Below are 23,900 nucleotides of genomic sequence, written 5' to 3'. Positions count from 1 at the left end.
TAATCCTCTGTATTTGTGTAGGATTGTTTAATTAGGATTTTTTTTTTTTGTTCCTATATTTAACTCTAATTAGGATTAACCTACATGTCGAGAAGAAATGTCAGGAAAACAAACAAAAAAAAAGTATCTCCCAACCACAATGCAGTGATTTTGTGGTGAGCTGGAATGCAGTATTATTGTCGTGTTAATCTTTATTGACATTTCAAAGAGAACGTGTCAAGTAATGATAGTAATAGCTCCAATTCATCTATCCTTTCTAATGGGTTATCGTGACATTATTTAAAAACCCACGCAGCTTCATATATTAATAAACATTAAGCAGAAAATGTCTACACAAATCAAAAATAAATGGGGTAAAATTTTTTGGCTTATTATCTTCATGAATATAAGCTCAGCTAAAGAGTTTGCTGCTGATAAATTCATCAAAATCTTGCACAACACTTATGCAAAATTTTGTTTATAGTATATTTTAGGGATTCAGTTTGAGTTTTGCTCCAAGAAACTTCTCATGGGACACAAGCAGACACAATAAATGAGGACAGGAATCACTTGTGGGACCTGACTCGAGCGCATTTTTATTGAACGTTTATAACTGTTAAAAACATGTATAAAATTGGTCCTGTTTCAGAAACAAGGCACACATAGTCATGTCATTGTTCAGTGTTCATGTCATTATTAGCATTATCATTTATCAACATCATCATCAGCACGTTCCATCTCAGTATTTGTCTAATAGTAGTATCAAGCATTTCCTAATATAAAAACACGTTCCAATTTTTTTTTTCACATAGGTTAAAATTTTATTCCGAGCAGCAAGACAATATTCATGCAAAGACGGGAGTGGAGGAGAAGATGCGAGTTGAATGGACTGACAGGCTGACGGGTCTTTAATAGTAGGTCTCCCGTTCCACCCAGCCTAGACAAACAGGGAGAGAAAACAAACACACAAGATTTAGAGGCAACTTATTGGCTAGGATGGATGTATTTCACCGAATACTTCATTCAAAAGCACAGAAAGAGACTGGTGGGTGACAGTGAAGATTTAAAAAAGAGGCCGAAGTTTTAACGCCTGCGCCAGACTTAAAAATGATCCGCTTGTCACAGGAAAAAAAAAAAAAAAGAAAGGAGATGTAGGAGAGAAATAGGCAGCAGATGTGGAGAAACAACAAAAAAAGAGAAGTAGGAAAATAGAAGATAATAAAAGCATGGATTCTGGACTCACCTCCTGGGCTGCGTCTGAGGATCAGCTTACGGATTTCATCATAGATAAAGATGAGCAGGGAGTAGGGGAAGGCGCAGAACCACCAGTTGGGCCTGGAAACACACACACACACACACACACACACACACACACACACACACACACACACAAAATGAGATGAGAAACTGATCCAGAGCCCAAAACAACATGTGGTAGGTGGAGTAGGCAGTCAGATATGTGCAGGGCTTTTTGGTGGTTTCTGGAGGGGGAGTTTTTAAAGCTTTACTCACTTGAGAGGGTACATTCTGAGGGCGACGTCCATGCCTGGACAGTAGGAGAGGAAAGCAGCCAGGGCCGTCTCCTCAAAGAGCCCAAAGATCAGAATCTTATTCCTGAAACAGACAGAAGAAGTGAAATAAACTTAAGACCCACATAAGACAAATTTGAGGGACAAAGCAAAGAGTTTCATGATGTTGGTGCCATTTTAAAGCACCAAAACTGAGTCAAGGAACTGATGTTAACCACAGTCAGGGTGCCTTTTAAGTTCATCCAGCTTAAGGCCCAAAATAAACACAGAGGTCAACTGGAGTTGTTTGCAGACAAACTGAGCAGCTGGTACGATGTGGAAAAAGAGTCATGACATTCGGGATGGCGGAGGAAAGACTGTATTTCCGTCTGAAACATCCACAGATAAAGTCCTGAATACTTTAGAGCTGGTTGAGGATTAAGAGTGGATGTTGTACTTACTTCATGCCCTGTTGGAAGACAGAGTTCCTCCTGGTCTTACAGACGATCAGATCGGCCCACTGCACGATGACGATGCTGACGAAGAAGGCTGTGTGGCAGGTGAACTCCACAATCTTCCTCTGCTCGTAGGTCTGACAGAGAGAACACATTATAGTTTAAACCAAATGAGGATGGTCCAATTATGTCCTTTCGATGTGGCCTTTTTGATTGATGTTACTGACCCACTGCTGTCCATAGCTGTCCTCCAGGTCGTTGACATATTTATTATCCCAGGATACTCTGATGCCGAGCAGCGTGGCAGGCAGGAAGCCGTTTTCAGCCAAGATCACAAAGTAGGTGAAGAAGCCAGCCAGAGCCTGGATCATACCTGCAGGAGGCAGATGTGGTTGGATGAAGGCTTTAAATTGGAAACCTGACACCAAACTGTATCAGCGTTATTCTGTATAGTCTGCCGATGAAAACAAAATCAGAGAAAATTTGAATTTGAAAGTACTTGCTGGTTGAAATTATGCTCTTTTTTTATTTTTTTTATTGTGGGTAACAATGTTCATAAAACAATTTGTGAAATGCACTTAATAATGAAAAGGGGATGAAAAATTTCAATAAAAAGGAGTACTGAAAATAATCAGATTTATTTTCTTGTATTCTGCTCTTATAGGGAGTCTACAACAGTCAGAGGGGTCAAACCTATTCCTGGCTTTATTACCAAAGAGGGAAAACTAAAAAGCCAGCGGTGCTGCTCTATCATCACACAACACGCTTACACTTAAGTTCCTTATCAGCTCAGGTCTATTTATGGTGCATGCCACTCCTCTTGTTATCGTGGACCACCCAGATACTGAACTGCCTGTCCACAAAAAACCCTGGATACTAAACTTCTGGTTGTGGTTCGGTTAATGTGATGTGTTTGTTAAATTCTGATTTAACTCAAGGCTGAGAAAAGTGTTTGTTTACCGATCTGTCCGTAGGCTATACTGATGAGCCTCTCGTTCACCAGTTTGTCTGTCTTGGGGTTTCTGGGCTGTCTCTTCATGATGTCGCTCTCAGCTGCTTCATAGGCCAGGGAGATGGCAGGCACCTGGGAGGAAGAACACGGCACCAATCAGCAAAACAAGCCGACATAAGAACTGAGAAAACCTTTTACAAGTAAAAAAAAAAAGAAATTAAATTTTACCATGTCAGTTCCCAGGTCAATACAGAGGATGGTGACTGTTCCCAGGGGCAGAGGGATGTTGGCGATGATGAAGAGGAGGAAGGGGGTGATCTCAGGGATGTTACTGGTCAGAGTGTAGGCGATGGACTTCTTCAAGTTGTCAAAGATCAGACGGCCTATTGAGAATATAACACAAGAAAGTGCATACGGACAATGTTTTGATGGTTTCAATGCTTTCTAACCTGAACAATTTAAGTATCATATTAAGTACAATCTGTTACCCTCTTCCACTCCTGTAACGATGGACGCAAAGTTGTCGTCCAACAGGATCATGTCGGCGGCCTGCTTGGAGACATCAGATCCAGCGATACCCATGGCAACACCGATGTCAGCCTTCTTCAGAGCCGGAGAGTCGTTCACACCGTCACCTGTCACGGCCACGATGGCTCCCTGCAGACAGAGGGAAGAGTAAAGTGTTACAAGGATAAAAAAAATTAAGAAAATTAAATTATAACAACCGTTGGATGAGGAAAAAAACTACAAGTGTTGGTTGATCTGAAATTATTTCACTTGAAAAGACACAATGACACAATTCTGTTTAAAATAAGTAGAAAAGGCTGCAACACTTTCTCTCCACAAAATAAATATTTGACTTTATCTGAGGTAAGAATTCAAGCTGATTTATGTGTATATATACACACATTAAATCCAAGCTAACATTTGTCACTTTCTTCTCATAGAAAAGCCCTCATTCTTGCTTTTGAGTGAAATTTCCATTTGATAGTAATGTAGAGTAATTTATTGTTGTGTGAAAGAAAATGATCTACTTGACAGAGCTGACAGCTCTGATGAAAGTGAATCAGAGACTGAGGTGGGATCTGAGCTGTGAGGGCACGGTGCTGAATGTAATTATAGGATGTGACAACAGATGGAAAGCCTGCGGAATTTCCTTCGAAGAAAATTGCATTTCTAATATTTGTCATTTTTAGATATTGATATGGGTTATTAGTTTTCCACACAGGGTCAATGTTGCAGGCCCCATTCAAGGAAATAAACAACTCACTAGCTCCGTTTTTTTTAATCAAGGACAGAGTGAAGATTAAATCTGACAGTTCTCCGAAACATTGCTTTATTTATTTATTTATTTTTTGCAGCCGTGCAGTAAATGTGCGCCAGTAAACTACACCGACCATAACTCATTGTACCCACTGATGTAAATTCACACTGACTGGGCAAGACATTTGAAATATAACAGTCATATAATATTACAGTCAGCTAATGCTGCCCTGCAAATAACTCGGACAAGTCTTTGTGGCTGCGTTACTGAGGAATTGAATTGAATTGAAGTTACTGAGCTCCAAAAATGAAATGAAGTCAGTCATCAATAATCTCCCTCCCTCTCCCCCTCCAGGAAACAAGTTGGCTGCATTGGAATACATTATGTTAATTAGATCTGCAACTTTATGCAGAGTTTTGGCTGCACTTGGGTTATTATTGACAGACATCTCCTGTGACCTTTTGAGTTTTAAAGTAGCTGAATCCAAACTGTATTAAAGAGAGGACCAGAGGATTTCACTGTGACCAATGATCAGACAATAATGATCAAAAACATGTAAATAAATAAATAAATCCACAGTCAAAGACCACACAACACCAAAAAGAGTTCGCTCTGCCTTCTGATGCACTCATGAATATTCACGTGAGCTCACAGCTTCACAGATGTTATTTTTGATTATTCTGCCAGCTTAGTCATCAGACCAAAGCAATAATCATAAATAAGCATTAGGGGTTAGGAACATGAAATATTCACTCATGCATTTACATAATAAGGCACAGACACATGCTGTGTTTGCAAAACAGGAAACTCAACAGAGCAGGAAAATCCCATCCAGGACACGCACAGAAAAACACAACCTCACACACTGGTTTTGTTTCTACCTGTCTCTGGCAGCCCTCCACGATGATCAGTTTCTGCTGCGGGGACGTTCTGGCGAAAACAATCTCAGTGTGGTACTTCAGGATATCATCAAGCTGCTCTGCGGACAAATCCTTCAGGTCGCCACCGTGGACCACACAGGCCTTGGCATCTCTGGAGGAAATATAGTGTTCAGTTTAACTCGCGCACACAGATAGAGTTGTTACACAGTTCTCTGCAGAACCAGAGGGAAATTATAGTTTGCAATAGTGATTGTGGTTAAAAACACAAACATTTTAACTCAGATCAGATCCTTTTCGGATTAAACAGATTTAGGAAAAGCTATTGTCATATTTGGAACTAAATAGGACCCAGAATATGATTGTGGGGTACTCCACATGTAGCCCTGATTTTTATTTCCAGAATAACTATAATCAGTTTGTACTACTTCTGTACTTTGGCCCACGTTGTTACCTTGGATTGACTTCATTGACCGGGATGTTCAAACGTGCAGCAATGTCTTCAACAGTCTCGTTGCCTTCTGAGATGATGCCCACACCCTTGGCGATGGCCTTAGCTGTGATTGGATGATCACCTGTAACCATGATTACCTGTGAGAAGGGAGGTTTGTTCTGATTAGTTCAGTGAATCAAGTCTCACATTTATTAAGCCAAAATATAAAATCATGAGCACTAAGGGCATTTTTAAGGGACAGAAAGAACAGGTCTAAAAATGTCTGTTTCCTCGCGTTCTTCGTGAGCATACCTTGATTCCAGCACTCCTGCATTTCCCCACAGCGTCAGGCACAGCGGCGCGAGGAGGGTCGATCATGGACATGAGGCCAATGAAGCACAGGTTCTCAGTGGGGAAGTTCACCTCTTCAGTGTCAAAAGCAAAGCCCTCTGGGAACTGGTCATCAGGCAGGCTGAAGTGGCAGAAACCTGGATGGGACATGTGGTGGTTCTTTGAGTTTCAGCTCGCTTTATTAATTCACTAATCTAATTAGCAGCACGCGTCTGCCCTTACCCAGTACTCTCTCCCCGAGTCCTCCCAGCTCCAGATAAGCATTCTGGAAAGCGTCTTTCATCTCGTCGTCCAGTGGCTGCTCTTTGCCCTGCAGCATGATGGTGGAGCAGCGGTCCAAAATCCTCTCCGGGGCTCCTTTCATCACCAGCAGATGGTTCGACTCTCCTTCAGATGATGAGTTCTTGTGAATGGAAAGCTAAGCGTACATGAGAAGAAATAAAATCAGGTCAGTTGACAAAGGAATAAAAAAAACGTGATATTTATGGCACTCCTTGACATTTAAGCTTTTCCAAAAGCTTTATCAGGGAATAAGCAGAAAAGTTACTTTTAACAATTAGCAGAGAACATGTTCCTAAAAGTCAAAAAGATTTCCTGCAAGGCTGAGTTTCTCTCAAGGTCCTTCTACAAAAATGTTACATTGCTGATGTACTGTCTGCATGTCAAATAACCCGACATTGAATGTTTCAGTCAGAGCAGGACATTTCAAAACAAAATTTAAACAAAGTTATTCTTTGGTCATTTTAATACCTGGTACTTGTTGGTGGAGTTGAAAGGGATCTCAGAGATTTTCGGGGTTTTGTCTCTCATTTCCTGGACTGATCCACAGCACAGCTCAATGCACTTCAGCAGAGCCGACTCAGAGGCGTCGCCGGCCACATCTCTCTGGTGGAGGAGGACGGAGAGGGGAGAGCATTAATCATAGGCACGAAAGCGAAAAGTTCAGTTGGTTTTGTTCAATTAAATTACAATTGCTCATTCCATAACCATTTCTGTAACTGCCTTGGGACACAAAATGTAACAAGGCACGCATATTACACACTTAATTGTATCCAACTACAATACAGAAACATGAGATGTGAGAGACATTTGTTTGGGAAGCAGGCCACGAGAGAAAAATGATAATTTTCAACAAAAAAAATGTTCAATCATAATTACTGGCCTTGATAAAAACACAACCCCATGTTTACTCATTTCTCACTCTTGTAACAGCGACTGAAGGAAAAATAATGAGCGGTGAGAGAATGACTGGTAATTAGAGACATGTGATGAACACACATGGATACGCGTACACACATGCACGTTAACAGGTTATTAACACAGGGTGAAAACCAGAAGCTGGGCTCATAGGAAAGTCTGGGCACCTAGAGACATATGCATATCTGTGTGTGTGTGTGTGTGTTGCTGTGTGTTTTGGGGGTTGGAGTTACAACATGCGTGTGTGCACTCCAGGGAGTGATGTGAACTGGAAAACAAGCCTGTTTGTCAGAGTTGTACATCGTAGTAGAGGTAAAGCTAAATAAAATCAAAATTACACGTTGAGACATTTTGTTTCCATTTTTCTTCTTTACAATTTTTCAATACTTGTTATAAAAGATCCAAAATCATTCTTTGTTAATATATATAGAGAGAAATATTCATTTTTTAAGGCCAAACGGACACCAAAGTTTGAACATTCCTTCATTTAAAATGTTTAAATGTTAACTAGCTTCCAATTTTTGAGAAGAAACCAGCATTTATCGTAATCTTGTCAGAGCTATGGCACACTTTGGTCAGCAGCGCACCGTGGAGGATGGCAGCACATCTCCTGGCAATGTCAGCCCACTGCAAACGCCAACACAGAGGAGCAGAACCGGAGGCCCTCTTCTCAGAAATATGTCCAAAAACCTGTTTTATCCTGCACTGAAAAATTGAAGAAATATGCACTACAGCTGCAGTAGCATTATATTTCCTTTCAGAAATCTGAATCAGTCTCTTGACTTGTCCTTTGTCAGATCTGAACAATGAGAATAAGCAGCGTCCATGGAGAACACGTGAACAGGTGTCGGTATTACTAAGGATGAAGTGAAGCCAATATTGGAAAATACCAACAATACTATATACTATAATTTTGTAATTCTTTGAATAAGAACACATTCAAATGGAAAAATGAGACAGCAAAAGAGGACTTCTACTCCTGCCCTCATAATGAGAACACAAACTAAACAGAGAAACTGATCTGGTTGTTGAACAAAGGATGAAAGATGGTAGACGTCTGACAAAAAGGCTTATTATTTGGTATTATTCATTGAAATAAACAGGAAGAGAAATACAGCTGCTACAGAGGAAAGGACAGTAAACAAATCCCACCTTCAGGATGGCAATGCTGGACTGTTCAGCCAGGAAGACGGCGCGGTTACAAAGTCCGGCGATTCTGGCCAGAGCAGCCCAGGTGGCCGAACTCCTATCGAAGGAGGTGCCACTCTGGTTCTCGGTGGTGTCGGCCTCGTGGATCTGGTTGTCGAACCACATGTGGGCTACGGTCATCCTGTTCTGAGTCAGGGTGCCGGTCTTGTCTGAGCAGATGGTGGAGGTGGAGCCCAGCGTCTCGACAGCTTCCAGGTTCTTCACCAGGCAGTTCTTCTTGGCCATACGCTTGGCAGTCAAGGTCAGACACACCTGGAGATGTGATTGCTGGGGTCAGTAAATAGTTCAGTAATCCTGGATTGGATCTTTAACACACATGAAACAGCCGGACTCACAGTGACAGTAGCCAGGAGGCCTTCTGGCACGTTGGCCACAATGATACCAATGAGGAAGATGACGGCTTCCAGCCAGGTGTATCCGAGGATGAGGGAGAGGACGAAGAAGGACACACCGAGGAAGATGGCCACACCGGTGATGATGTGGATGAAGTGCTCAATCTCAATGGAGATTGGGGTGCGCCCGACCTCCAGCCCAGAGGCGAGAGTGGCAATACGACCCATGACGGTACGGTCTCCGGTGCTGATCACGACACCACGGGCAGTTCCTGTACAAGGGTTAGATAAGTTTGTGATCCACCACGACAACAACATGCTGCTCTGTCTCTGAATGGCGTTGATGTATCCTGGCATCACACCTTCAACACAGTTGGTGGAGAAGAAAGCGATGTTCCTGGTCTCCAGCGGGTTCTCATTGGAGAAATCGGGAGTACGAGTCTGGGGCTCTGATTCGCCGGTCAGAGAGGAGTTGTCCACCTGCGAAATGAGAAAGTGGCTGTGAGTGATGGAAGAAACAAGACAAACAATGTGGATACGTCCGCCTTCAGAAAAAAATATAAAACTGATCAAAAGGCTGCCAAAAGATTAATTTCTAAAGGGAGGAAAACAGACTTTTTCTCTGTGTTACTGTGGGATGATTGGCAGATTCAGGTCAAATGGCACTTTGAATTGCAGCAGACTGCAATTCAAAGTCAAGGTTTTGATAATGGTTTTCAGGTCAAATGTCTGAAATGTGAGTCGTAGAATGGAGGAAATAACTCGTCTCAGGAGCAGCCACCTTGCAGCCGTGAGCAGAGATGATTCGCAGGTCAGCAGGGATCCTGTCTCCTCCTTTCACCTCCACTAAATCTCCGACCACCACCTCCTCAGCGTTGATGCTCTTCTTTTCGCCGTCACGGACGACCAGGGCTTGCTACAAGACAAGACATGACAGAGACAGACACTTGTGTAAGACACAGTGAGACTGTTTTGTTTCCACATCCTGCAGACAAAGGCCAATAGTTTTAACATAATGTAAATAATGGTTTTTATTAGCATCTAAATTATTCAACAGGAGAATGAGATCCGGATCAAGAGAATGACAGGGTGAGAACTTGAATTAAGACGGTGGTGACATGACGACAGTACGGATTTCAGCGTAGTGCTATGTCATGAAACATGGTTGAAAATGTGAGGGGCACCTGTGGGACCAGGTTCTTGAAGGAGTCCATGATCTTGGAGCTCTTGGCCTCTTGGTAGTAGGAGAAGCAACCAGTGATGATGACGACAGCAGAGAGCACAACACCCAGGTATAACTGTGAACATCAAAGCAGCGCATTTAGAAAAAAAAACTCCTGCTTTGCCCTCATAAATTCATTAATATCTTCTGAAATGACACACCATTGAGACATTACATTCAGATATTTGAAGGAGCATTTCTTACATTATCATTTGCAGGTTCATCCTCCATTGCAACCTGAATACCGTAGGCCAGGAAACAGAGGACGGCCCCAGTCCACAGAAGCATGGAGAAACCACCAAACATCTGCAGGGAAACACATTAGGAGTGACTTTACACATCTGAAATTAAAGTACAAACCTTCTCAATTTGTTCCGAGCCCGAGGCCGTTTTTGTACTTTAACACGGCAGCTAAACAGCATCAATATCAACTGTGCAAGAGACATGGTCTGATTTTACCTGTTTGCAGAACTTGACCCACTCTGGGGTGGTGGGAGGAGGAGTGAGGGCATTGGGCCCATCACGGATCAGAATCTCGGCAGCCTTCGCGCTGGTCAAACCCTGACATGAGGAGACGATGAAGATTAAGTTACCGTGGTGATAAAACTTTGCCCCGTGTCAACTGTCTGATTGTTGTCTGTCAAGCTGACATGTTGGAAGTTATCAGTATTGTCTGCCAGCCAGCCTCACATGTACGCTGTTGTCTACTTAAGTCCACAGGTGACAGTAGGTGCTACTAGTTGCCTAGCAACACAGCATCTACAACAACAACAACAACAACAAAAAGCATTTCCTTCATCAGCAGGTAAGCGGCAGAATGAAGAAGAGCAGAGAGTGGAAGAGGACATTAGAAGATAAGGCAAATAGGATCATATGAAATCAGGGCAGAGGGGCTTCTGTGGCCAAATAAATTATTCACCACCAGGCATGCACAGAGAGAGAGAGAGAGAGAGAGAGAGAGAGAGAGAGAGAGAGAGAGAGAGAGAGAGAGAGAGAGAGAGACCCCAGTTAGTTAGAGGCACTGATTATGTATTCTCCTTGATCTCTCTTGCATGTCCAGGAGCACATTTGCATATGAGGAGAGAAGGCTGCTTGGTGTGTGATTGAATTGATGGTGATGATTGACTAAAATGGATGGAGAAATCTGCATCAATAAATAAATATTGAGGTCATAAAAAAAAAGCCATAGGTCCTTTTTCCTTCCTCCTCCTCTTCCCATCCACTCGCTCCTGATCACCACTCTTTGCTTCATCAACCCTGCGAGTGCTCGGCCCGTATCAACTGGTCACACTCTCAATAACTCTTCCTCCATGATTTGAGAGAAGATCTCTCCCCTCCTTAAACAAAGTCCTATGTTTCATTCATCTGAGCTCATTAATCATTCATCAGCTGAATGTCAACTGTCAGACTGGAGAGAAAAATGGAAGTTAATGGCAAACAGCAGCCAGCATGCAGCTGATATTTGATCTTTATCGAATCTCCATGATGAATTTGGCCGCTCTCAAAAAAATACTCCAATAATCACATTACGATGCCGGAGTTTGGAGACGAGAACATTGGCTTCCAGAATTTGCTGTCAGTGTGACTTTTAAAGCTGCAGGTGAGACACCCGTTTCAAATCAAACACAGACACACGCAGCACATTTCCCTCTCCATCTCACTCACATTGGAGAGGTCTGTCCCGTATTTGCGGTTGAGCTCATCCAGGGTCAGCTTGTGATCATCCTGCAGGGACACAGAGACAAGGTGGCATCAGTCCAGTGTTCATGCCTGTGAGACTATATGTATGTGTGGGTTCAATATGTTACAAGCCAGTGACATTTACAGCACATTGTGCGCTGACCTTTCATTCTACAATGACTACCTCTCACAAGGTGGAGCTGTGTCAATGACAGAGACAGTCACAGATGAAGGGGGGAGGGGGGGGGGGAATGAACGGATGAACAACAAACAAAAAGACACCGGGGAGGGAAGAAGAAAGAGAGGGAGAGGAGGAGGGAGTCAGGCAGAGAAAAGAAGGGATAGAAAAAAACAAAAAGGATGAGTGGGCAGTGATAGGAGGAGGAAAAAAGAACAATCATTTAAAGGCATGTGAATACAGTGAAACCTAGAAATGAATTTATGACAAATTAACTAAGCAATGATGGATCCAGAAATCAAACTGTCTTTCTTACTTACTCAACTTGGACTTGAATTTTGGTATTTTTAGTTCTTCAATGTGTTTACATGAGAGGCAACTGCCAAGAAGAGGTACATGAAGGGAGGAGAGGTAGAAGACCATAAAACCAACACAATGGAGAGGATGGGATGTTCCAGTGGAGAGCAGGAGACAGGACAATCAGAGGAAGAGGTCCTGAGGCGAAAGGACAGCCCAACAAACAGAAGTGAAGCTCACCATATCCACTTCCTTCTTCAGTTCGTCCATGTCCTTCTCTTTCTTCTTCCCCTTCGCCTTCTTCTTGCCACCCTGCTCCGAGGTCGCAGCCAGCTCATACTGCTCTCGTCCTTCCTGGAAATCCAAATGAGAGAGACAGTTTAGTGAGAGCAATAACTCCGGATGATCTCCCGGCTCAAGCTAACCCACCATTATTACAGCACCGGCTGATATCGGTGATGCGCAACGCTGCCTTCAGATGAAACGAGGAGCTGAGATACAATGTAGGCAGTAAAAGCACAACAGGTTCTTTCAACTGAGCAACCTGAAGGGTCAGACATGTGCTTTATTTTTTTGTTATGGCAACCTGGTCACAGGCAATGAGCTGCTTAGGAATGTTTTCCTTATTTATTTTTGCCTCTGATGGTGCTTGTAGAGCACTTTGTATGCAACACGCAAGCTTTGGAAAATATTTGATTAAAGTTATGACACAGGGAGGATATTCTAAAGTGTTACTATGGATACTGCGGTGCCAATGATGCTCAAAGGTCTATTAACTTGATAATTTTTTTCGATAAATTTAATTGAGGCAACAGCTCTTAATTGGCACAAAAAGAATAAAATATAAGACTTTTTTTTTATCTGCATATTTGTTATTTTTTAAGATTAGTTACTTACAATCCTTTAAAAGAACATTTTGCTTACTTGTGAGACCTCTGCGCAGCTTGCACTTAGATTTAAAGAAAAGAAGAGCAAACACACCGCGATCTAAAACTGAGAAAACCGTGGCTCAAATTGGGCAAACTGCCACAAACTTTAACAGACAGCCCATGATAAAAAAAATAAAATAAAAAAAAGGACACCTCATGTTGTCACACACTGTTAGGTTGTAATATAAAGAGCCCTGTCGGACGAGCAGAGTGGAAGAAAATCTTGGATGCTGGCTTTGTGGACACCCGTGCCATCTGTCACTGCAAACAGGTCTCCATGGGGATACACTTTGTCAGAATGTGCAAACTTCTGAAAGACTTTCTGTTGGAAAAGTGGCTTTTTCATAAACAATTTTCCATCTGGTTTCAGCCCAACTTCGAGTTACATCACCTGGCAATTAGACTGCTTGCTGTGCATGCTGTCTCACATGAGTATGTACTTGGATTATTGATGTTTAATTCGGACTAATCCGTACAGAAGGGAGATTTTAACATCCTGCTCCGGCAGTGATTAACACAAACTGCAAGGTTTTACTGATCAGCAGAATATTTTGGACAGTAAAAAAAACACTATTTTTCAGGTTTTAAAGGATCAGTCATGCTCAAGATGGACATTCACACCAATAAGGAGACGTGAGGGAGGAGCGAGCATTTTGTGGTTTTCAGTCCATTGGAAGATAAGATTGCTTGCCGAGACAGATTAGGCTGTTGGGTAATTTCACTTGTTTAAACACCCCCACTTTTCAATAAAGGGTGTCACTGTCTCAGGCTTAAACACACAGAGCTGCATTCATTCACACCAACAGCTTTTCTAAACATAACCTCAGCAGTCCTGTACCTCAGCTAAACTCCGGAGTGGAAAAATAAACCAGACTGGAGTCATTTACTGGTAATCACACTTGGGGACATTTTGTTGATTTTAACCCCAACAGTGACACAAATTCAATCACTGTGGGCAAAAATATTTTAAATAAACAGGATATCTCTAAGTTTAGACCCGGATCTCACATTAACAGGGTCCCCAATAATAATTCAAGAAGTAAAAAAAAAAAAAAGGTTGCCCTTAATTTGTGTGCCTTGTCTTTCACTTGACATCCCCTATCACACCATCAAGTCTTGCACTGGCACGGTGACAGTCTCCTCTGTCCCTTTCTCTCCACTGTCTCCTCTGCAGACAGCCCCTCCTCATTATCACTGTAGCTGAAGGAGCAACACAAGATTGTGTCTTCTAGATGGCTGTGAGCCAGAGCCACAGAGAGAAGGTGAGATAGAGAGGAAGAGAAAGGAGCTGAGATGGGAACAGAAGAAGAGGAGCTGGGGGGAAATTTCAAAAGCCTGAAAGATACGATTCAGCAGAAGCACGCGTGAAGTCATGAACTGAACATCAAAGTATTTATAAAGATAAAAAAAACTAAACTAAAACTAAAATAGCTCACCCAACATAAAACCACCGTTTCTCTCATTCGGGCTAGTTGATTGCGTACGACGTTTAGCACCTCCATCCTGTCCGCTGTCTTCCAGGAGGAACAATGAGGTGAGTGTAATGAGCTGCTTTATGGACACCACAGCAGATGGTCAGCGTCGCCACTCCTCATATATGATGATATGAACATCCTTCTACCAACAACCCTAATGGCGATGTGGCAATAGACTCAAATAAAACTACAGTAATATCCTGCAACCTGTGACTGGGTGACATGATGAAATATACCACGACATGACAGAAAGGTGTCAAAGTTTTGAGGTTTTTATTGATGGCAATGTTGCACATCAATAAGCAGGAGAGACTTAAGGCTTGTTTTGGGGTTTTTTAGGTATTTAATTTGAATAGATCAACCAAAAGCAGGTGCATCTTGAGAAGATGACATTTAGGGGATCCACTTACATCCAGACTAAAATATCTCAACAAATATTTGATATACTAGTATTAGATTTTGTGTGGATATTAATGCTCTCCAGAAAATGAAGCCTGACTTTTCTTCCAGCATCACACATGGGGTTGATATTCTTGTTTTTTGGCACAGGTATCCGTGGTGCCTGAAGGATGGATCTTAATAACATTGGGGATCCACAGAGTTTCCATCTGGCACTATTAGATTAGATCAATTTTTATTCATTTTATTTTTATTTACTTTGGAATATAAACAATTATATGCCAAACTAAAGACACACTTTGTCTTTGGTTCAAATTGGCACTAATTCAAGACGAAGGTGAACTTCATCTAAACATCGGAGCATTTCACTTAAAGCACTCCTATTTCTATAAATGGCTTCATAGTTGAATTACCAAAATGTAATTATATCTACACTGCATAATAAGACCAAACTTTTTCCACACCGCCCCCTCTGGTCATGTTAGTGTCTATCGCCCTAATAGACCACTGTGACACCACTGAACAGGTGAAGAAGTCTTGGTGTGTGCTGATCACAGACAGGGAGAAGGTTCCAGGTAGGTAACAAGAGATCGCACCACTGGAAGCCAACATCGATTAGCAGTTCAGGATCATCAATAATTCAACACTGTACAAGGATCAGAGGTGTCGGCATGTTAGGGTGGGAGGAAGGCTGCCCAAACACAGTGACTGCTAATGAGCCGTTTGTCTGCTTGCAGCACCACACTGTTCCTTCAGCCATTTTGAAGGCTATGTTTTGGACACATAATGACCAAATATGGACATCCTGCCGGCAGCCTTAGTCATGGAAATATGCTAACTAATATAGTTTTTCTACTGCGTTAGCCTTTAAAGTTTCCCATAGAGTCACCAGAGCAGAGTGTGTGATCCCAGCACATGTTGTTATTGTTGCTCGAGCCCCCCAGCCGGCGAAGCTGGGAAAACACTGAGCCTGGTTTTGGATCACTGCGGCCAGATCTTGGCCTCTGGATCCCCGAGGGCCCCCGAGCGCCCCCAGGGGCCATCTGGCTTTCGGCAAATAATTCACAAAACAGTGGTCCACAGCTCAAAGTGGGAATGCAGACTTGTTTCCAACAGGGATGACAGGGATTTGTTTGAGCCTCATCTAAACATATTTATTGTTTCCTGTTTATATGTACCACTTAAATACAGCAGAACACAATACATGTTGATACATTCAGATATTACTTCATAAATTCACTTGTGACATTTGGAAATACCACTGAGGAAATGCCAGAATAGAAATGTGAACCTATTTCAGAGCTCGTCGTCCCAGACGACTTAAGAAGGGAAGCTGATATTCAGCAACGCTGCTCCCACATTCATCCAGGAGTTGTTTATATCTGACAAGCACCAGTGAAGTTGGAGCTGCTGCACGGCTCCCCTGCTTCTGCTCTTCATGTTTCCTTTAAAAGACGAAGCAAATTGAAGAGTCAAGTTACCCGTCGAAAATGTCTCTGTGATTTCAGCACTGCCTTTCGTCTGACTCCGTTTATTCAATCACAGCATTGGACTGACAAGTTCATTCAAGTGACACTGAGAGCTTAACTTTAACTCACCTGGAAACTAAAGTTTTCCTATCCTTCAGTAATATTAGTTTAACACCGATATGTGTCACTTACAATCAGAGAAACACTTTACAGGAACAAAAATCACAATGATGATAACATGACTACTGTGTCTCTCTCCTCGATTTCCATCTCAGTTCTGTATTTAATACATGTATTGAGGCTTGAGAAATCCCCAACTGCTGCTTCATTCTGTGTTTGCGCTGCCCGTGTGTGTGCAGAGCCTTTAAGGGAAAATCCCATCTGATCATTTGGTATCACTTCTAACACAACAGGTCAACTTGTTATATGCTTTATAAGCAGCGTGATACATCACACCTCTAAAAATAAGCTGCAGAAAACCTGTCAGGCATTCGGCCAGCTCAAGCTGTACAGAAATGATTGGATGGGCCCGTGTACTTCCCGGTGAAAGTTTGTGACAGCCCAGACATTATGAATGTGATGATGCGGTGTGCTGCATCTGCACTTAACCCTCAGACCAGTGGCTTACTTGGCAAAGCTGTGACCATACATTAAATCAAAAGTCCAAGATGGACAGCGTCCGATCCTTTTCTTCTTTTACAGGTCGACACAAACACCATACAATATGCTACAGAGAGGCTGTTTTATGCCATTGAAGTTCACCGACATGATATTTATCAGTACTATTTACCCTTTAACACAAAAGTCCTGCACCAGATATTCTGACAGGGCCACCTCTACATTCTTCTGTGCTGCTCCAGAGAACCAGGAAGCATGAGTGCACATTTATGTTGTGCGTTTTGAACATCTTTCTTGGCATGCGAGTTATGTGTTTGTTATGTTTACAGTGCATGAAAAAATGTTCTTCTTTTATGCAGTTTCCAACAGGAGACAATTAAATTAAACCTTAAAGGGTAGCGTTCAAAGTCGAAGATGACATAATGAAATAAACAGAAGAATGCTAAAAAACAACAACAAATGTCATAATAGACCGTTTAGCCTAATGGACACTGAACAATAGCTTTTTGTGCCTCTTCTATAAAATCTGAATCAAAAAACAAACAAAAGGATCAGAAATTGTTTCATGTGACTGTTAAGACCACAGACGTGTGCACTATTTAATCCAGCAATTACTCCAACCAACCAAAACAGGAAATTGTTTTAGCCTTTGCAGAGATTTATGGGAATTTTAAAGTGGACTCCAACCAAAAATGTTGCATATTTTTGGGTGTTTGTCTGTAAATTAGCCACATTGTCCAGAAACTGGCAAACAGACTGCAGGGTTTATAATGTTTTAGGACATTCTTAGTGGAGATTACAGATTGAAATAACTCATTCAGTGACGTCAAGTTCAGTGACACCAGTGTGAAAGAACTCTTAAGAGAAGCAAGAGAGTCAGGAGGAATGTCAAGATAAAAACAAAAAGTGAGGATTAGTGCATCCTTTCAAGAACGAGGCTCTTAAAATAACTTTTACAATATTTCAGAAGCCTCTTCTCCCTTCTCTGCTTTTTTTTTTTTTTTTTTTTGTCCTTGCCTGAGAGAACGAGCACCGAAAGGCTCGAATGGACATCAGAGGAGAGCGTCCGGTCAAGCAGTCGCATATTTTAAAACCAAACCCGTTTTTACAGGCAGAATTCTTGTGAGCAGTCCTTCATGGTGCCAGGGTCTTTTGCCAGACACACAAGCTGCTCATTCAACTGTGCAGAGAGAGAGACACACACACACACACACACACACACACACACACACACACACACACACACACACACACACACACAGTGTCCTGGGACTTTGCCCGGTTGCTACCAGCGACTATTGCCACACCTCTTGAGATATGTGAATGGACAGAGTCACATGTTGCAGCCCCTCCTCCTCCTCCTCCTCCTCCTCCTCTCTTTCCCCCGTTCTTCCCATGTCCCCCTCCCCTCCCCCTCTCCCTCCTCCCCCACCTCCATCTCTCCTCTTGTATCCTTCCATTTCCTCCGTCCATCCCTTTTTCTGTTTCAGTGGTGAAAGAAGTGTGTTAATTTACACGGGGGGGGGGGGGGGGGGGCGCTTTAACACTCCCTTCACGTCCTGCGCAACTTTCAGCTTTTTTTTTTTCCAAACAGAACAAAAGTGAATGAATGAATGAATGAATGAAAGCCGTTGTTTGAAACTTGGTGGGCACTTCTCCACTGCCAGGGTGACGCACAACCACGGCTTTGAAAAATGGACAAACTCACTTAGATGCCATTTACAGCGGCGGTTCAAGTTCAATACTGAGACCGTATAAAAGCAGTAAAATGTGGAAATGTGTAAAATGTTTTCCGTGGAAAACTCTTCAGTCTTTGACAAAAGTTCATCCTTTCCTTCCTCTACATTCAAGTGTGGAGGCCACAGAGATGTTGAAAATTACATTTAAAGGAGCAGCCCACTGTTTTGCAGCAGTTTACTCACCCAGCACTGCAGACAACTGGAACCATTTCTCATTTCCCGATAGATCAGAGTGTTAAATGAAAGTTAAAGCGGGGCGTCAGGTTTTTCTTGTCATCACATCGATATTTCAATTTGGAACAAAACGGTACTCTTCATGTCAGAGGAAAACACGTCAGTGCAGAGCTGAGCGGCTAATTTGGAGTTTAAAATGAACAAGTAAATCAATGGCTCTTTTGTTTTGTTTTTTACTTATAGGCCTCAGCTACACCTCCCTGACTTTAACAAGCTAAGACACTATACCTACATGTTGCCTAATTTCCCTTAAGAGCGTGAAAAGCTGACTGTGTCACATATATTTGCCTCGAATATTCGAACTTCCTGTGTTTACATGTTGTCATAATCACATGAGCAAACGACCCAGTGATTCAGGAAACACTACACGGACATGTCTTGCATTTGGCAAAATGTCATATTTCCTCGTGCTGCATAGAGGCAGTGCGCTCTTGGGTTTTGTTATTATTTTTTTATAATGTGAATGTTCCACTTTTGCCGAGCAACAGGCTCGCAGTGAAAATTCAAAGAACTGCCACAGAAAACAAATCACACGGCTCAAGCTGCGAAGCCAAACAGAGGCAGAGAAGGAGAGAGCTGGCATGGGAAAGGAGTGCAGAGAGACAGAGAGCAAAGACGGGTAAAGCAAAGGCAAAAGGGAGAAACGGCAAATAACGTGAAACACGGCACAACAGTGATGCAGTGGGAATTGCAGGCGGGAAAAAAGAGGGAGTCAGATCGAGGGAGTGTAAAAAAGGAAAAGAAGGGGAGAGAGCGAGAGAGAGAGGGGAGTACACGGTGTTCTGAAACAGACAAGGGGTGGTGTGTGACAAAAGCTCTGGCTAATACACAATGACTGCCAAGCGGAAAGAATGTTAAATCCTCAGAAAGAGAGGGGGGACAGAGAGAAGGAAAACAGGTACAAACACAGACAACAAGGGGGAAACGGACTGTAAGGAATGGGTGTGAAGGTGGAGTCGGGTGCCTCTTTGGCTGATAATAAAAGTGTGACATGCGAGGTCAGTTTACAGTGGGAAGAAGAGCGTGAAGAATAACCAGCAGAGCCTCGAATCTGCAGCCGGGTTTTGATCGAGTGCAGTCAGACCAACTTCTTTTTCTTACTGTCACTGACATCTTTAGGCGGGAGGAGAAGCGACATCAGCCTCCATTAAATCAATTCACCCAAAATTGAGACTCCACTCGCATAATCTACATACTTTGTAAGGATTTAATGGTGGCGACAGGTTGTACTAGAGTCCTTCTCTGGAGCTAATCTGCCTATTATACATCTAATGTACCTTTAAACTTTGCAATAAGACAAAAAAAATAGTATGGTCAGATTTATTCATTTCCTGTCTTTGAATTGTTAGATATGTTGTTGTTGGGTGAAATGCAACTACAGCAACAGCAAAGTGCACAAATGTCTCCAAAGTGTTGTATTCTACTCTACGCAGGGCCGAAAAGGGACAACTGTAGAATGTATGATCCTTAAACTGCCGAGACTTTAATAATTCAGCCAGTAATAGAGGAAGGAGAGAAAAGGTTGCTTCGGGTAAGATTTTAAAATATTGAGTCGGAATCGCGTCATCGGGCTCCTGAAAGCTTCGACAGCCATCGCCCAGATCCTGCTCCGCATCGCTGTCAGAGGAGAAGTACCGTTCCTTTCCTCATCAGTTTCTGTATTTTAAAATGCATGTATATTTTAATGAAAAGAAAACAACAAATATTGACAGCTTCGGCTTCCTGCTCCTCTCTAATGTAAATGAATGCACACCAGCCTTCTTCTCCCCTCACGTCTGTGTTGTTCGGAGTTGTTCAACAGTGGCAATGCGGCAACTGGTGCCTCTTGGCTCTCCTTAATACCCCCCCCCCACCACCACCACACACCTCCCTCTCTGAAGCAATGAATCCCTCCCCTCGCTCCTCTCAGCCCTCTTGCTTCTGTCTGTTTATTACACTGTGCTGCGGACGTGATGAGAAAACACCAAAAAGCATGAAAAGGGCAGCAAAAGGGTAATCTCATATTAGAAGCAAGTGGGGAGTGCATGTCCGAAACACAGGGGGGGGAGGACTGGCTCTTCTCGTACCTGCGCTCCCTCCCACTGCCCCAGTTCGTCTCCATTACAGTGGAACAACTTCTCCTCCTGCCCCTCCTGTCCATTCCACCTCACACCAGGAAGCCTCTGTGGTGGCGATTATCTCTTCCAAGTCTCGCTATTTGTCTGTGCCAGCCCTGAACGCACTGGAGGAGCGGAGAGGAGGACTGGAAGGGGTCGGAGAGGACGGGGATGCAGTGGGAGGTTGAATGGGGGGGGCGGGGCATGGCTTTCATCACATATGGGAGAAAAGAAGAAGAAAAAAAAGCAGCAGCAGCAGCCAAGAAGCTAAGAGAGAGTATCAGACTCGTAGATGAGCAGAAAAGGAGGAAGAGACTGAATGAGCCATTCTGCCTCACATCTCCCGCCAGATCTCTCGCTCCATCTTCCTCTCCCTTTCACTCTCTTCATCCACCTCTCCATCCCTCGCTGGTGAATCTGTAATGAGTGAATCTGCTGCGCAGAACGGCAGGGTGTGGCAACTACTGATATTTCATACAACAACAGGGTTCAATTTCACCCCATTCAGATCAAGTTTGTGCAAAATAACAGCTGTGCTGTGCCTAAAAATAACACGAAGCAGCGGAATAACAGAAGAGCCGACGGTAAATCTAACAGGTCGGGTCCGTATCATTCTTCATTTCACATGACAGCCTGATTTGTCCAGACCTGACACGATCAGCTGAATGATTATGATAAATAGCAGGGCATGTGAAGCCACTCGTTCAAAGCACAAAATAAAGAAGCCGACGAGCCCTTCGAAGAAAGAGAAGATGGTGATCTCTCTGCCGAGCTTAAAACCTCACTTTACAGTGTTTAACAACAACTTTAAGACAATTCATGTGACCGCTTCTCATTGATCTGCCAGTGATGGCTTATTGATAGTTAAAGTTGCAACAATTGGTTGATCATAAGAAAATGAATCATCTACTGTTTTGATAAAAGCTTTGGTTGACTTTTATTGAGAAAAAAAAAAAAGCTAAAATCTTCTGATTTCAGCTTCTTAAATGTTAAGATTTTCTGGTTCCTTTAATCCTCTATGATATTAAACTGAATGTATTTTGCTTGTGGACTGTATGTCGGGACATTTTTTGCGGTAATCTAAGGCTATGGGAAACACCAGTTGACATTTTAGTGACCAAACAAAATAATAAAGAAAAAAAATCTGCAGATGAATCGATGATGAAAATGATCTTCCTATTGCTAGTTGGTGCAAAATTCCTATTTTAAAACGAAGTTTAGAAGAGTGATGACCTTTCTGTTCTCCCTTACATTGTATTCCTGCGACAAGCACCACTTTAAATGTCATTCACTGCACCGCATGTCCTTTATCCGTGTCTGTGTCGCCCTGCAGAGCAGCCACAGTCAGAGATATTCTCCCTAGAAGGAGTGCAGATCTGACTTTAGATAAAGTTTCAGATATTTGGTCACAGAGCTCCAAAGCTCCCAGCAGAGAAAATGTCCCTCCCACCGCCAAAGCCATTATTCCCACAGCACACAGCTGCTGAACTAAAAGAGCAAAATGTGACCCAAAAAAATAAAATAAAAATCGCCAAACACCAAAAGGTTCTTCCTCAAAGGAGGGCATCACCTCGTGTTGGATACTTTTGGACTCCGACTCAGCCCCGCGGCCACGCACACCGTTATTTTCGCAGCTCAACCGGGTGTTATTTCCACAGCTGCAACGTCGCAGCTCGAACTTTGACAGTCCAGGCGTTTGAGAACATCCCGTTATGTAACCGGACACCGACCCGCTTCAAGGCGCATCTTTGTGCGCTGTGGAAACTTATTTCCAAGTACCCGTTTTCCCCCCCTGACAGCCTTTAAACAACGAGAAAAAAGGGGAGTCTTGTGCTCTGAGGGTAGAAAACACGGAAGTGCCACTTAAAGTGCTTTGAAGCAACAGCTTTCAGATCAGCGTGGATTTAGTTGAACCACTTGTTTGAATGGCGAACTTTTAAAATGACATTTCTCCACTACATAGCTGAACATGAGCAACACAAGAGAAAAAAAAAAAAAGTATACTCACTCCTCGTCCCATGGTTGCTGAGATGAGATTCTTCCCAGTTCAAGTAGAAATTCTGAAACAAAACTCCACCTTAAAAAATTATGTACAACAAAAAAAAAAAAAAATATTAAAATAAAATACAACTCCTGGATATGCCCGTTGTTATTATTTTTTTGTGTTTTTTTTTTTTATTATTTATTTTTTTCGTCAGCACGTGTCACTCCTGCAGAACACACATTCGAGCATGCAAACCGCCGCTCCAGACCCTCCAATACTTATAGACGGCGTTCCTTCCATTGTGACGTCGACAACGTTTGCCATGGTAACCCCACGAATGGAGGCGGGGCGTCCTCCATTACTGGGCGTTTTTCTTCTTTTTTTTTTTTTTTTTTTCCCTTTTTAGCTTGCCATGCAAGACACACACACACACACACACACACACACATTCACATACATGATGGAAGTTTGATACAAATATCATCTAAATTATCAATAACTGTTACAATTTTGCAGCTGAACACAATAATAACAATGGGAAAAGAAAAAAAACACCATCACATACACACACTTTACTGTGCTGACCCCCCCACGCCCCCCTAGGGGATGATCCCCTGTTTTGTGACCGTTTTAAATGTGATATAATATCTTTGCATATTCCTTAAAATAAGCATGTTAATATTTTGATATTCGCACAAAAACTAAATATAGGAGAAAAAGCTACTAAACAGGTCCACCCGGCACAGGTCCAAGGACCCAGGGCCCAATGGGTCAGGGGGCCCCTGGTCTTATCCTATAAATATAATGTATATCCCAGAAAGAGACACAGACAAGCTACGGATAGATGCAAAAACAACAAAAAGAAGATATAATTTTGGACAAAAGGGGGGAACTTTTACATTTTCATCATCCAACCATGTAAATAGAGGGCAAGAAAGTGAATAAGGTCGGCCTATTCCCTGAAAATGTTGAACTACTGCTTTAAACTTCAGCTCCACTGAAAACAGCCCTACCACCCTACA

General features: G+C 42.6%; 1 protein-coding gene across 1 annotated transcript; it reads right to left on the bottom strand.

Moving 5' to 3' along the window:
* Positions 1-549: 549 nt before the first annotated feature.
* LOC138206888 (sodium/potassium-transporting ATPase subunit alpha-1) lies at positions 550-23,139 on the bottom strand. The gene is made up of 23 exons (XM_069163727.1): positions 22,903-23,139; positions 12,176-12,289; positions 11,446-11,505; positions 10,240-10,341; positions 9,985-10,086; positions 9,743-9,856; positions 9,340-9,474; positions 8,921-9,038; positions 8,562-8,830; positions 8,170-8,478; positions 6,571-6,705; positions 6,043-6,238; positions 5,782-5,957; positions 5,491-5,627; positions 5,040-5,190; positions 3,383-3,551; positions 3,123-3,277; positions 2,903-3,026; positions 2,170-2,315; positions 1,949-2,079; positions 1,492-1,593; positions 1,223-1,314; positions 550-916 (listed from the first exon to the last, which is right to left on the bottom strand). The coding sequence occupies exons 1-23, from the start codon at positions 22,912-22,914 to the stop codon at positions 888-890; spliced, it is 3,078 nt and encodes a 1,025-aa protein (XP_069019828.1). The 5' UTR covers positions 22,915-23,139; the 3' UTR covers positions 550-887.
* Positions 23,140-23,900: the final 761 nt, after the last annotated feature.

The sequence above is a fragment of the Embiotoca jacksoni genome, unplaced genomic scaffold (assembly GCF_022577435.1).
Source record: "Embiotoca jacksoni isolate LCO1_2020_lvr unplaced genomic scaffold, fEmbJac1.0.p SCAF_30, whole genome shotgun sequence".
Lineage (NCBI taxonomy): Eukaryota > Metazoa > Chordata > Actinopteri > Embiotocidae > Embiotoca > Embiotoca jacksoni.
The sequence above is the reverse complement of the archived record's forward strand: the minus strand, read 5'-3'. Positions and strand labels throughout refer to the sequence as shown.